General features: G+C 47.2%; 1 protein-coding gene across 1 annotated transcript in view; it reads left to right on the forward strand.

The window, feature by feature from the left end:
- WDR59 (WD repeat domain 59) overlaps positions 1-16,038 on the forward strand; it is an 885,758-nt gene that overhangs the window by 235,238 nt on the left and 634,482 nt on the right. The window contains exon 9 of the mRNA XM_078670030.1: positions 1,211-1,288. Coding sequence (XP_078526156.1) covers positions 1,211-1,288 — 78 coding nt within the window. The remainder of the gene's footprint in view (positions 1-1,210; positions 1,289-16,038) is intronic.

Here is a 16,038-nt window from a genome sequence, read left to right on the forward strand (position 1 = left end):
ATATTCATTGGAATGATCTGCTAATATTTAATTACATTTTCTAAGCAGTTGCAGACCCTGTGAATACATTTTGCGTTTAATTTTCAAAGCAGTTGCCGACCCTGTAAATACCTTTTGCGGATCCCCAGGGGTCTGCGGACCAATGTTTAATAACCAGTCTACTATAATAATGCAGTTTCTAAACCCTGTAAATACCAGATATAATGTTATAGGGGGTATGTTTTCTTTTTTCGTTCCATATGCTTCTAGTTATTATGTTCTTAATGAAGGCAACATTTATGGTTTTCTTGTAGCATACTCCAGCTTGAACTGTACAGTTAACCATCAGACAATATATATTTCAGTCAGCTGGGCCACTCTCATTGGCATTGCCCATACTTGTATAAGATTTCTTTAGAGAAATAATCATAAATACATTATTTAAAATCTGCCCTTTACCTTCCATCCCACCTTATTCTGATTCTCTGCATGTGATAATCACCTCACGCTTACATTTTTAGCTGGGTCCTTTAGTCCTAATGTGCTGCTGTGTGGTGGATTTCCCAACTAGAAACAAAATGAAAGGACTAGGGAGCATATGTAGGAAGCCGTTTGCGAATCGCAAACGGCGTTTTGGTATGTATGGGCCACATAGCAAAGTAGGGAATCGCACAAATTGCGATTCCTTATTTTGCTCAAGCATTTAAGGAATCGCAATTTTGCGATTCCTTAAATGCTATGTAGGGGTGCCTCGCAAATTGCGATTTTGGCTTAAGGAATCGCAAAATACCACCTACTCCAAGTAGATGGTATGGACACCCTGGCACCCTTGGAATTGCGATTCTCAAATTGCGATTTTCTCATAGAAAATCGCAATTTGAGAATGTATCCCCATTCATTCCTATGGGCCTCTTGGCCCATAGGAATGAATGGGACACTCATTCCTTAATTGCGATTCGCAATTTGCTAATCGCAATTAAGGAATTTTAGAGATTCGCTAAAAAATTGCAATTTATTACCTACATTCCATTTTGCAATTCTCAAATAGCGATTCCTTAAAAACCGCTATTTGAGAATCGCAAAATGGACATTACCTACATATGTCCGTAGATCACTTTAATCATTGACCCAGGCATTGCAGTCTGGCAGTTCTTGCCCAGATAATGATGTTGTTAAGGAATTTAATTTCTACATTTAACACTTCCATTCTCTCTCCGTTTTTTCATGTAAGTTCTGGGATTCACGGCAACCTCGGAAGTACTTGAACATCCTTTCCTGCCAGGTGCCAGTATGGAAGGCCAGGTACACGGTACGTGTGAACTTATAATTTCTCTTACCCCCCCCCTTTGTTTTTTATTTGCCTACAGTGGGTACTTCCCTGCAGTGCTGGTTTTCTAGGTTGAAGATTGTTCCTCAGTTTTGGAAGTGGGAGAATTTGCAATAAGGAGGAACCCACTAGTAGAAGTCTACAGGCAGAGACTTTTCATTTTCATGGAAGGGAGCATTTCAATAATATTGTGCTGTAACACAGGGGAGTAAGACCTTTCTGACAGAAAAAGAGGTCTCTATATTGAAATATTTTTTATGCCTTCTTGAGTAGTCAGTGGCTACTGAGCACTCTCCTGTTTGCAGCATGCGTTGAAGATGATATTGATGTCCTGCTGCTGAGTTTTCTTCATTTTTTGTTTCGGTCTTGAGTGTTTATCGAATGACTCATGATCATGTACTGTGAAACTCAACACACACCAGGACACAGGCTCTAACTTGGATTCCTATTTTCTTAGCTGTTTATTAGTGCGATTTGTGCAAGCTCTGCACTGGGAGACAATGCTAGGCTCTAAGACTAGAAAATGGTACAGAAGCAGTAGTGAAGCAAAATAACTCAACACAAGACCGTTCATCAGTCCATTTTTTCAAAGAAGACAAGAAGCCCGGCTTTGTGTTAATAACTTACATGCGTTTTTAACAGAAAATACACAATGTACATTTTTTTCTCAATTGTAATAGAAGAGTCGCTTGGCCATCCTATGATAAGAACCTTCCCAACAAGCATGAAAAACACCACAGACAGGAAAAGTCCAATTTAACATTGAAAAATGTGTGTGCGCCTGGTACCGTTTGGAGAGTCTGTGGTTCAGTTCCCCAATACCGGCCTCTTCCTCAGAGTCAATACCGGGTCGTAAAAATCTTCAATTGGAGTTTCCTTCTCCATATACTGATATGTCTCCAATTGAGGCAGTTTGCCAGGATAGCCTGGTCTTTTCAGATCAATAACTCCAGTTCCACCAGCTCCAGCCTTGATGCCGCTTCTGGGAAAGCCACCTTCAGTTAGTACTCTGGTGTGACTTGCATCAGTGCTGCTTTCCACATTGTCTCTGGCATCGCTCTTAGAACTTCCTCGGTCCTTGAAATTGGAGGAAATCCTTTTGTTGCCTAGAGAGAATGTAAATGCTTTGTTTGATGGCCAAACTCTTTCAAACCCTCTACCTGGAGATTCACATGCCTGGAATAACTCTTTACATCACATCTGGACGCTCTCGATAAGCCCAACCTAGATTTCAGGTGCACTGAAAAGGATGATTCAGAAGATGATAGCCTTATCCCTGTACATTATGTATCCTTAACATCCTTCCACTAAAGGTGCTAGTTTGTTCTTGGCTGTAAAGTGTAAAGCATCGAAGGTGCTTGAACAGCCAATGCTGTCTGCAGAATCCAAATAATACATGCTATGTTCTGTGGCTCCGAAACTCTTCTTCTCTTCAGCAAGGTTCTTCTGAAAATGGGGCAGGCTGCATATGAGAAACGCTTTTTGGAGCTAGCCATTGATGGGCAGATTTTCCTCCATCAAAGGCATCGGTCCAAAATTCTTTTCAGCCCACCCTTGTCTGGACAGCCTGTTGGATCAAGCATCTTCAGTGAAAGTGAATCTCAGTGCTTTCTCAACATCACCTCTGGCTAGAAGTACAGGTATCTTGACTCCTTTTCGGACCAAATACTTTCCTCTGTCTGTCTGGCCTAGTCTTCAATATGACATGCCTTCTCAAACGTCATGTCTATGCCATGATGGAAATAATGAAGCTGGCTACACATGTCCTTCCAAATCGCATGAAAGGCCTGTTTTCAGAGTTGGTCAAAGATAGCCATGACTCATTAAAGCACATTCTAAATGCGGACTAGAATCCGCTTAAACTGTTGCAACTGCAGTTATATTGCTCAGGAGTACCTGGATGTGCTCCTCAAGATGTTCTGCAGCTATCCAGGCTGCCCTGAGGGAAATGCTATTGGACAATAAGATGATTTTCTGTGATGAAGTTATCTCTGCCTTGGAACACTTCAAAAACAGCCTTGCTACGATACGCTCCCTGGAACTTGTACCCCCAGCTGAATAATTTCACAAGCAGTACTGCTGCTTTCTTGGCTATTCGAGAGGTCAGCCTTCCAGAAAAACCTTTGTAGGGTGTTTAAACTCCACTACAATTTTTCCTCTCCTATCACTGTAGAGCTATATCTATGGGTTTCTAACAACTGCAACAGCAGCGCCAGTCGCCCCTCCTTCTGCTGGTTCTGCCACTTCAAAGCTGCTCTGATTTGCCCTACCTCCATACCAACTTTTATTTAGGTGGAGGTTCTCCTATTTCCTAGCCTAGTTGGAATCTGTCATCTCAGATCTCTAGGTGCTCCAGTTGGCATGCCAGGGGCTCTCCAGCTCCTTTTTTGGCCAGTCCTTTGGAACGTATACCAGGAAGTACTCTCAGCCTAGGCCTTTGTTCTTGAAGGAAGAAGTACTGAGATTGGTACAGAAAGGGGCCATAGAGGAGAGGGGCACAGAAGTGTATTCCCTGCACCCCCTAAGATTGGCAGGCCCTTATGGCGTTCTGGACTTGAGGCTGCCGAAACTCTTTTTCCATTTGTCCGCTGTTATAAGTTTAAGATACTTTCCCTAAGTCGGGTCATCCCGGCCCTTAACTTGCAGGATTGGATGAAGTTTCTGAATCACCAGGATACTTATTTTCATCTGCCAGTTATTCCAGCATACAAACTCTGCCTCAGCTTCATGGTCAGTACTAAACTACCAAATCATGGTGCTATTTTTTGTTCTTGCAGACACTTCCTGAGTTTTCACCTCGGACTGGGCACGCTAACATTCTCCCTCAGACACCAGGGTTTAACATATTTCTGCAATGGAATGATTGGCTTGTGGAGGTAGGATTCTCAGCAGTGGTTTTGGATCATTTGATGTGCATCCTGATCATGCGACATTGTCTGAGGTTCTCCATTACCCAGCAGAAGTATTACCTCATCCTGATGGCTTTCATAGGAATGATTCTGGGCACTTCCTGCATGAGAACTTCCCCGCATTAGAAGATTTCTGACATTCTAGTTAAGATACCTATCGTTTGGCTACAGTTCCACCTACAGTTCTGAAGATCCTCTTCCTTCTGGACTGGATGGCTTGTGTAACTTTCTGGTGCTGCATGCCCAGTAGAGACTGAGGCACTTTCACTGGTGCCTCAGAACCACCTGTGGTTCCAACATCAGGACAGAATGACTACTTGTATGGCGATCGTTAGATCAGTTCTTGTGAAGTGCGATTGGTGAATGTGCACATGCACCTTCAGGGTGGGACATCTCTGTTGTTATTTTCAGTCATATGCACCTGTTATTATTGATGCCACTTCCTTGGGTTGGGGGAAGTGATGTAAGGGGTGACCCCTCTCATTTTCTTAGAACAAGGGATGCACATCAGTATGCCAGGGCTGCGGCCTGGCTGTCTGTCCTGGCACAGCCATGGCCAGTGAAACAAAAAAATCCAACTGTTAGTGAATCTTTTTAATGCTGAAGTGTCCTGCTAGTGTAGTTTCATGGCCTGTTACAACATGAAGTTCCTGTGCTTTAAAGAAACTACCAGCCTGTTACTATCTCCTCACTCAGGGACTCACTCTAAAGCAGTCTATCCATTCAGTTAATACAGTGCCTTCCGACCTAACCATTTCTTACTAACCTGTTCCTGGAATTCCTTCTGAAGTCCCACAAATATAGGGCTCTCAACTTTGTCTGGGAGAACTCCTCCCAAATAGGTTCTCCAGCAGCTAACAAACCCTGAATCTTTGTCAGTTAACCAGACTCAAACTCATTGTGTTCTTTCAGGTACCTCACCTCCTCTCCATTTGGAGCAGTAGCGAAGGATGCTGTGGCCTGTGCCTTTTTATAGTGTGCTCTGATCTGCTCACTACCACTTATAGTCTTTTTTTTTTTTTTTTTAAACATGTTTTATTGCATTTTCAGTGTGCCACGTCAGTTAATATTCAACATATAACTGTTGTTCATAAGAAAATAGCACATTACACAAATTGCGACATCTACAAGGTACAGTTGGTAAACTTAACATTCGTAACAACCAAAACTTCACGCTGACTGCCCCCATTCCCCAATATATGCATGCATCTTTTGTTAAAATGTATTCCCGGAATGAGCTGGTTGCCCTTAACACTGGTGAGTGTTTTAATCCCACTTTACTAATAGACAGAGATATTTATAATTTAAGAGGATGCAATGCTTGGGGATTCTTGACAAACCGGTAAAAATTTGTCTGCACAGAGATATTGGGAACAGAGAGGGGTTGGCTAGGAATATGGTCAATAATATTCATTTTAGCAGGGGATCACAAGGGCAGGATATTGTCATGGATATACCCTTTCAGCATTCCCTGGACCATCACAGAAACATTCCATGCCTTAGCAGCGAGTCAATCACTGGTATTTTATTAAATGCAAGATCAATGAGTAATCACAAATATGACCTGGAATGCCTGATCCAAGTTGCAAACCTGGATCTTATGTTTCTTACGGAAACCTGGGCCAATGAGACATCGGAACCGGATTGGAATGCAGCAGTTCCATCAGGCTATTTAGTTGCACATGTGGATAGGGTCGAAACGAAAGGAGGAGGGATAGCTATTATATATCGAGCTTGATTCTCAGTTCGGATTCTGCCACAATCCTCGCTACAGGCTGAGGCACTGTCTTTTAGCATTAGAAATAAAAGTTTGGCATTCTTTCAGGGGCTATTAAATTATCGGCCACCAGGGGTGAGATCGCCTTTCTCTAGTTCGCTCCAGACGTTTTTGGAGTCTTGTTTGGATACTCCAACATTTACTGTATTGGGGATTTTAATTTTCATTTGGAAGCTAACAATAACCCTGACACATCTTATTTGTTGGACAATCTTGCAAGCTTTGGTTTGAGGCAGATTGTAGCAGGGCCGACACACTCAGCAGGCCACACGCTAGATGGTATCTTTACCAACAACGAACATCTTAAGATAGTTAGCGTGCAACCTCTATCATGGTCGGATCATTCTGCAATACATTTTCGCATAAAGCTCCCTCCAACAACTAGGGGCCGTAGGGAAAGGTCAGGTATAGTAAAATGTTGTCCTTGGAAATCCATCCGAAAGAGTGATCTGGTAACTACATTGGAGAAGAATCCCCCGAAGGTGACTTCTGACTCTAATACCTCAGACAGAAATTTGGAAAGCTGGCTTAGTTCAGCAGTAAACTTGTTAGCGCCGAAAACCACTAAACAACTCCGTAATAAACGTGTTACCTCACCTTGGTACACGACTGAGCTCCGGCAAATTAAAACAACCTGTAGACGTATGGAGCGCATTTGGAGATCGGACTATAGTGCCGATCATAAAAAAGACTATAATTGCGCCTTAGAAGACTATAAGGCAGCCATAAAACTTGCCAAATCTGTCACCTTTACTGCAAAAATCCTGAAGGCGGAAAATTCCTCCATGGAGTTGTTCAAAACAGTGACCACGCTTTCAAAATGTCCGGGCGACAGAGCATTTTTGCTGGACCAAAATTCTATGGAACAAATTGACGCGTTCTTTCAGAATAAAGTTCAAATGGTATACAATGGGTTAGCCACTGCTGCATGTGTACTAAAAATGAACAGTACAGATTCTTTGGATCCCCGGGCATCTCGGCAAAGGTTGTCACGTTTTTCCACTCTGGAGGCGGATAAAGGTGCCAACCTGTTGCTACATACCAAGTCGGGCTCACCTCTGGACCCGTGTCCCCCTCATATATTACACCTGGCATCGGAAGAAGTAAGTTCTTCCTTGACCCCTCTATTAAATGCGATCACTAGTTCCGGGGAATTTCCATCCTCGTGGAAAAAGGCATGCATTAGGCCAGTATAAAAAAGGCCTCCTTAGACCCCCTCAGAGGCAAAACACTATCGCCCAATCTCCTGCCTTCCACTACCATCAAAAGTCTTGGAGAAAGCCATGAATCTAGAACTGACAGAATACCTAGATAGCAGTAACATTCTTGACTCTACTCCACATGGTTTCCGCTCTCGGCATTCCACCGAGTCAGCTCTAATCATGGCCACAGAAGAGATCCGTAAAGTGATGGACGTTGGAGGCAGAGCTGCACTCATCCCGCTTGATCTGACTGCAGCTTTTGACACTGTAAATCATGCAGTATTGCTGTGTCGATTGAGGGATGCAGGTATTGAAGATGTGGCTCTGACTCTACTTACATAATTTTTAACATCACAAGAACAACTGATTGTGAGAAAGTGGCTCTATATATACTGGACTAGAATGGAGTACAGTGTGTCTAGAGTCCACCAACCCCAGAGGTATAACAGAGGTAAAAGTCAGAACTGATCTTAATCTCCAAAGTGGTAGCTTGGTCGAGCAGTAAGGCAGTACCAGAGGACAGTGTAAAGCATTTGTTGTACACACTCAGTCAGCAAAAGGTTTCACACACTCAAGGACTGAACTCCAGGCCAATTATTTTTATATCCACAGATATAGTTGTTTTATTTTTAGAACCAACAGTTATAAAAATATACTTTTCTCGTTATGAGTACTCTCATGTGATTACTTTGCAAAGGAGCAATAAAGTTTGTGCACACGATTAATACAGTATTGACAGTAAGCAACACAATCCTAAAACACACTATAGCATTGAGCTCAATGAGTTTTTCACATGTAAGTACAGTTGATTACTATACAGATTACTTTAGTAGTCCCAGGGCCAGATCCTAGATTCAGTCCTGGGGTCTAAGCTGAAACCAGATTAGCAAAAACGTTTTAGTTACTGTAGTGAATTTTCATGAATATAAAGCTGTTTTAAAAGTTCACACTTAGAAACTTTTCAATGTAAATCTGACAATGTTACTCAATGGGAGAAAATTCAGGTTGCAGGTAAAGTACGATCGCATTACTTTTGTAATCCAGCACTGGTCTCCTGGGTCCAGCACTGGGGTCTTAACTTAAAACAGGTAGGTAATTGCGTTTCAGTATTTCGTATGATTTTTAAAGAATATTTCAAGTTTTCAAAAGTAGACAGAAGAAATTTCATAGAAAAGCAGACAATGGGTTCCTATGGAGAAAATGCAGATTACTAGTAAACCCGGTACAGATTACTTTTGCAGTTCAGTACTGGGCTGAAAGGTACAGTACTGACTTCCCCTGATCACTGGTGAGTATTTCGGAATTTGGAATTCGGTTGATTTTATATGAATATTTTCAGTTTTCAAAACTTCACACTTAGAAGAAATTTCATAGAAAAACAGTCAATGGTTTCCTATGGCAGAAATTTAGATTACTAGCAGACATGGCTGTGATTACTTTTGTGGTTCAGTACTGGGCTACAAGGTACAGTACTGGCTTCCCTCCTGATTAAAGGTGAGTACTTCGGATTTCGATATTCGGCTGATTTTAGGTGAATATTTTAACATTTCAAAACTTCACACTTAGAAGAAATTTCACAGAAAAGCAGACAATGGTTTCCTATGGCAGAAATTTAGATTACTAGCAAACACGGTTGTGATTACCTTTGCGGTCCAGTACTGGGCTACAAGGTACAGTACTGGCTTCTCTCCTGATCACAGGTGAGTAATTTGAAATTCGTTATTCGGCTGATTTTAGATGAATATTTTAAAGTTTCCAAACTTCACACTTAGAAGATTTTTCGAGTCAAACCAGTCAATGTTATCCTACGGCAGGAAAGTGAGTCATGGGTTTCCAGGTGAGTACTCAACTGGTGAAGTTAAGGTTCTGGGCATAGACTCAGGGGTCCCCCAGGGTCAGGTAGGTACAGTTAGTACACCCTCAGCGGCACAGGGGCGGCCGGGAGCAGAGGTAGTTAGGCACCATGTTACCCAATGAGAGGCAGGGGGCCTTCGGTTGGTGGCTGCTGGCTAGCAGGCCACGCGGCTGTGGGAGCTGGGCTCCTGGTCACTTGCTCAGGGCAAATGGGGAAGTAGAATAGGCTACAGGTTGCACTGCCAGGGGCACTCGGGCGGCTGGGTGCAGGGTGCTTTTGAGCCTTCGGGCGCTCAATGGTATCCAATGAGGATCTTGAAAAGGGAACAAAGGCTGCAGGCTCGGGATGGTGGATCTCAGGAGCGACCAACACTTCGAGGGGTAAGTTGGGATCTTGGAGGATAGGTAGGCACCCAGGAGTTGGGCACAGGGGGCTGTGGGGCGCCGGGTGCAGGGGTGTCTTTTGAGGTCGGGAAATCTTGCCCCCTGCTGGTCGCGGTCGGAGGGGTTCTTTGTCCTGAGGCTGCAGGCGTCGTCGGGGTCGTCGAGGAGGGTCCTTGGGCACTGGATTCCGAGTCAGAATCGCTGGGGGGATGTCCTCAGGGTCTTGGTTCACTCCAGCACAGACCAGGCTTGGCGGGTGCAGAGGGTGCAGGGTTCGCGGTTCCGGGCTGATGCCAGGGCTTGTTACTTGCTTTGAGCAGTACCACTGCTCGTGGGAGACCCAGGTAGTCAGAGTCACAAGGCAGTCAGGTACTCCGGGGTTTTTGAGGTTGCTGACCACTGGAGACGCCGGGGTTTAGCAGGAGCAGGTTCAAGGGTCGACAGGCTGGTAGGGCTGGGGCCAAATCAGTTGGTGTCTTCCTCTTCTTAGCAACTGCACGGCAGGTCTTCTTGTTTCATGTTCTTCTTCCTTGTTTCGGTATCTGGATCTGAGGAAGGAAGGCTCAGGGAGCCCCTAAATACTACATTTAGAGGCGTTACAGGTAGGGCAAGGGCAGGGACCAATAGGTCCTTGTCCTGGGGTGAGTACACCCCTAGCCTACTCCTCTCCTGTTGCAGTGGGGCAGGAGCCTAGCTGAGATTGGGCAGGGATCCCCATCTACAAGACGGCCGGAGCTCGGGGTCGTGCTTCACCTCGCCTCCTCCACCTGAAGGTTAGAGTTGGCAAAGGTTGGCACCCCCCTTCCTGACGTAGTTTTTCCCGCCAGTCTTCCCGCCAGAGTGGGGGTAGAACGGTTGGGGGCCAGTTGCTGGGTAGAGCAAATGGTCTGGAGAAGCTCTCAGAGGCGGTATGCCTTTGAAGCTTCCCCCTGTCCATCCTGGGGGAGGAGACATTGCACCTCGCCCAGGATGTGCATTGTTGCAGGCCCAAGAGAGCGGGGGGCTCTCCACCCAGGGGTCCAGCAACATGTCTTCTGTGTGGCAGCCTCTGCAGCCACTCAGCCCATACGTGCATTGTAGGTTAGGTTTCCGGGGGCATCTCTAAGATGCCCTCTGTAGTGCATTTTACATTAAATCCCACACTGGCATCAGTGTGGGTTTAATGTGCTGAGAAGTTTGATATCAAACTTGTCAGTGTAGCCATTATGGTGCTGTGGAGTTCGTAATGACAACCTCCCAGCACCATATACTCTTAATGGCATCACTGTACTTACAATGCCCAGGAATGGCCCTGGGTACTTTAGGGGCACGGGGCTCATGCAACCGTGCCCACACCACTGGCATAGGGCACCCAGCTAGAGGGGTGACTGATGTATGCCAGGGCAGTGGGGTTCTGGGCATGGCACACAGGGATGTGTGCCATGTCGACTCTTTGCTTAGTTCTGCACCTAGACACTCAGCCTGCAAAGGCAGTGTGTGGGTGTCAAGGTATAGGGCCCCTAAGGGTGGCACAATAAGTGCTGCAGCCCTTAGGGGGTTTCTCTGGTCACAAGGCCCTGGGTACCTAGGGTATCATTTACTAGGGACTGATATGTGGCCAGAAATGCCAATTGGGGTTAGGCTTTAGTCTAATTTTTAGGGAAGAAACACAGGCCCTGGCTACCTGATTGGCAGGGACCCAGGGCACACCTAGGAAAAGTGCATCAGGTAGCAGGCAAAAAGTGGGGGGGGGGGGGGGTACTGCAACAGGAACTCACTTTCTCACACTGATCCACCAGAATGGCTTGCAATCGGGAATCTTCCACCTCCCATGTGGAGTCCCACAGGGTTCGGCCTTGTCTCCGACATTATTTAATCTATATGTCAGTACCCTGGCATGATTAATCAAAGAGCATGGCATAATGTTGGTGTTGTACGCTCACGACACTCAACTAGTGATCTCTGTGACACAAAGTGTGGGGTTAACAGCGGATAGGTTCTGTAATTGCCTCACAGATGTAATGGCATGGATGAATTCGAACTTTTTAAAGATTAATACAGAAAAAATTCAGATCCTAGAGTTTAGTCAACTACACTCAGTATGGAGCCAAGCCTGGTGGCCTCCTGAGGCTGGCAATTGTCCAGTCCCTGTGCCCAAGGCCAGGAGTCTGGGATTTGTGCTTGACAAGGACCATAAACTTGCCTCGCAAATAAATCAAGTTTTCTCTGCATGTTTTTTCACATGAAAAATCCTGCGGAAAATTCTGCCCTTTATTTCTCTGTCACTTAGAAAAACAGTGGTCGGAGCTCTGGTTTTGTCCAGAATTGATTATTGTAAAGCCCTATATTTAGGTGCTGGCAAGGGACAGATCATAAAACTTCAATCGCTTCAGAATGCAGCGGCTCGAGTTATACTTGGTTTACCTAAATACCACCGAGGTCAGCGGTGATTAAGGAGCTACATTGGCTCCCAGTCCGTCAGAGAGTGAACTTTAAAGCCCTGTGCCTATTGCACAAGGCTATATACGGAGGAGAGGCTGCGGACATTCAAACCTTGTTTTCTGTATACCAGCCCCAACGCTCTCTCAGGTCTGCCAACACAGGATTTTATTTGTCCATAGAATAAAAAGAACTAGATGGGGAGGAAAGGGTTTCTCTTACCAAGCATCCATCTTATGGAACTCCCTCCCTGTGACAATCCGGTTAGAATCCAACAGGGCCTTTTTCAGGAAAATGATAAAGACCTGGCTCTTTTCAAGGTCTTAAAGATCTGTTTCTGTCTGCATCATATTCAAGACGCCTCGGCAAGCGTGCGCTTTATAAGCTCGTCAGTCAGTCAGTAATCTTTGATTACCTGTACACATTACATAAAATAGGCAGACAAAATATCTAAGGAGATGGCCCTTAGCACCCAGTATATGTAGGTTCTTAAGGGGATTGCGGGGGAAGATCTATACCCCAATAGATAGCCATCTAGACCACATTTTCCTGAGTTTTTGTGGGCAACCCCGTGCCTGAAAAACTGCCATTTCTGCCCCCATGCAAGTATCCAGTACCCCTCGCCACTTTCCCATTGTCGGCGGGGAAGTCCCTTTCCAAAGTTGTGCTACGTCACGCTTGGCAATCGTGAGTGCTAGAAAGAGCAAACCTTGCTTGTACCTGTCCCCCCCCCCCTATATCCTCTGTACTATGTAGAAGAAACAATCGGGGGTCCAGCGGGAGGTCCCACCACAGCACTTCCTTAAGACAGGACTGCACCCTATGCCAAGAGCGCTGTACGGCAGGGCAGCCCCACACCGTATGAAAATATGACCCCTCTTCCCGGTCACAGCGTAAGCACTGTGGGGAGGTGATAGCTCCCATCTTCGAAAGACAAAGGCGCGTGTAATACACCCGATGGACAAATTTAAACGGAATAAGGCGGTATCTAGAGGACACCGCAGTGCCCCTAGGGTTGGCTATGGCCTCCGCCCAATCGTCGTCGGCCAGTTCCGGGATATCGTCCTGCCATGTCCTATGAGTCTTGTGAAGGGTCGTGCTAGCGTGCGTGGTCAGTGTTTGGTAAGCCTGTCGTATTTTGTGAGCTCCCAAGTCCCCCATGAGGAGGCGGCCTTCTAGTGAATTTCCCCAAGCGGGTTCGCGGCCCCCCCCCCCTACAACTCAAGGGAGCTGCAATCAGGCTTCACTTCCCCAGGTATATAGCCTGCAATGCTGCCATGCGATTGTGGTGAGCATCACCACTCCACCTCCTGTGGCCGCCAGTAGCTCCAGGTCCACACCCAGCCTTACCATCGACAGTGCTGAAGGGCCGGGGAGGGAGGGGTGACAGTGGTCTCTGAAGGGGAGCCTCCCAGGTAAGTGCTGTGACCCGGGTCCGCAGGCCTCCCGGGTGACTGTGCCGAGGGCGGCAGTCTCAACCGAGTGCCTGTGCAACATCTCTCGATCGGGCTGCTGCAAAAGCCGCACCAGTAACAGATCAAGACCGATCAGGCGCCGAAGAGCATCTTTTTCTTCAGTCCAGCAGAGCCTCCCTAATTGGCAGCCTTCTTGCAGCCCGACTCTCTGGCGTCCCCCTCTCCTTACCTTATCTAGAGCCGACAGTGGTCATGAATACATCATCTAATGGGCTGAGGAGTTTTTATTTTGAGAGGGAGAGTACCTGTAGTACTTCTCAAGAAAAACGCAATGCTTCTAATTGTAGAGTACCGGGCCTTCTTAGAACCAACCCAAAACCTTGCTTCCCTGACTTCCCGAGAGCAGTGGTGCCTTGACCCCAAGTGCTTTTGCACCCCTGCCCCGCTGATCCACTCCCGCCCCGCCTGACCCCAAAATGGCAGAAAATCGTGGCAGAGTTGCTTTAAGGTGGGCTAGGCAAGGGCTGCTCTGTCCCTAAAATGGCGCCAGGAGCATGATTTCGTTGCTCACTTCAGGGTCTCCACCGCGCAAAAGACTTGTAATGGGATTGTTTTTTACACTTAGTCCTACGTCAGCGTCACTCACACAGAGAGAATTGCTTGGGGCAACAGCTGAGTGCCCTACAATCCCGATCCTCCACATTCTATATGCCTGACCTTAAGATGGCTCTCCTGGCCTTCGCCCTGGAAGCATTGCTATTCAGTGAATATCAACCCTACAGTAAGTCTTGGCCTCCCAGTAACTCCAGGATGGGTGCAACCAATTTTATCTATGACGATGTCCCCCGGACTGAAACCTTGAGCATTGTACACACCACAGAGCCGGATCAAAAGGGCCCTCGCCCGGTGGAACTTTGATGGAACTTTCGATGGACCTTTTACGATGCCCCCTGGGCGGATACCAAAACTGTTTGTACTTACCTCAATACACGAGCAACCTTGGCCAATGCCCGGTGGAGCGGTCCTATGCAGATATAGTAGAGTCTGGACCTGGTTTTACCGCCTCGGCTGTCACCTACCCAGTCGGTCATCTGACATTGTTTTCCTTGTTTCCCCGTTGTGTTTTCTCCCTCCCCTCCTCCTCCTGTGATTCTTTGATTTAATTGATGTAATTATGTAACCTGTAACTCGCTAATCCTCTGAAACCTTGAACATTGTACACACCACGGAGCCGGATCAGCAGGGCCCTCGCCCGGTGGAACTTTGATGGAACTTTCGATGGACCTTGGATGATGCCCCCTGGGCGGATACCAAAGCTGTTTGCACTTACCTCGATGCACGAGCAACCTTGGCCTATGCCCGGTAGAGCAGTCATATGCAGCTATAGAGGAGTCTGGCCCTGGTTTCACCCCCTCGGCTGTCACCTACCCAGCCAGTCATCTGACACTGTTTTCCTTATTTCCCCGTTGTGTTTCCTTTCCTCCCCCTCCCTCCATGATTATTGGATTTAATTGATGTAACTATGTAACCTGTAACTCGCTGATCCTCTTGTAAAGCGCTCTGATACCTCCGGATCTAGCCAGCGCTATATAAAACTTTGCAAATAAAATAAATAAGAGAGGCACGACGTGCCAGTCCTCAATGGAAATCCCCACAGCAAGGTCACAAGCTGCACTAGGCCTAGCCCAGCTGCCTATGCAACCCGCAGCGGGAAACCAAGTAGGCCCCTCTAATGGGAGCCACAGCGCCGGACCACCAGCCCACCCCCCCAGTCCACCCCCTCCTCAGTCCTCTGTCACGCAGAGCTCAGGCACATCATGTGTCCAACGCTGGCTGGATGTCATGCTTTGTGGCCACTGCCCCTCACCAGTCGGGCGGCGTCAGTAGTGCACTCAAGTCGCCAGGCAGTATTCCACTGATGTCGCAGCAGGAATTTAAATCAGGGCCATAATTGTGCCGCCGCTATCTGGCTGTGGGCCAGTGTAGGCCCCAAGACTCAGGCACCACTGCACCTCCCGCAGCTACAGGGACATCCCCAGCTGTCCGCTGGCTTCCAGGCGCCACAGCCCCAAGCACACAACCAAAGAGGTCCCGCCACACGGGGCCCCACCCCTGAAACCCAGCACCAAGGATCGATGTGGCGGCCGCCGCAAGCCGAGCCCCAGCCCGGACCAACCCCGCGGCCCCAGCTATAGCGTGCAAACCGTGAGGCCCTCCCGGAACCGGCGCCCAGCCACAGTGGAAGCATCCCGCAGCAGCAGCCCTGGTAGAGCAGGAGCAAATGCACCCACCGCTCACACACAGGCCCCCCTGTTCCGCCCGGCTCCTCACCTCGGGGCAGGCCCCCGCTCCGGTCCCTGCAGCTGCTCAAGGAGGGCCCGCGGTATCCCGCGACACCAGGCCCGATCACGGCACCTCCCGGGCAGCCTCCGCAGCTGCAGAAAATCGGCCGTCAGTGCCCGAAAGTTCTCCGAACACTGGGCACCTCTCTTTCTGAGACTGGTGTCTAGCTTGTGCTCTGGTCAACACATCTGAAGTTCAAAGCCATTAAGGCTTTGGCATTAGTACTAGAAGTATTGCAATTAGATAATTGTCTAAAAGATATCCAGCACCCTGTTTCTCTTTACCTCTCCATTGACGTCTAATTCTCCTCTGGCAAGTGGAAATGCCATGTTGTACTCTCTGGCTGCAAGACCTGTGCTATTGGTACCAGCGAGAACCTTCTCATGTATGCAATAGATTCTCTCACCCGTAGAGCTTTAAGCACATGCTG

Source organism: Lissotriton helveticus, chromosome 12 (genome assembly GCF_964261635.1).
Source record: "Lissotriton helveticus chromosome 12, aLisHel1.1, whole genome shotgun sequence".
Taxonomy (NCBI): domain Eukaryota; kingdom Metazoa; phylum Chordata; class Amphibia; order Caudata; family Salamandridae; genus Lissotriton; species Lissotriton helveticus.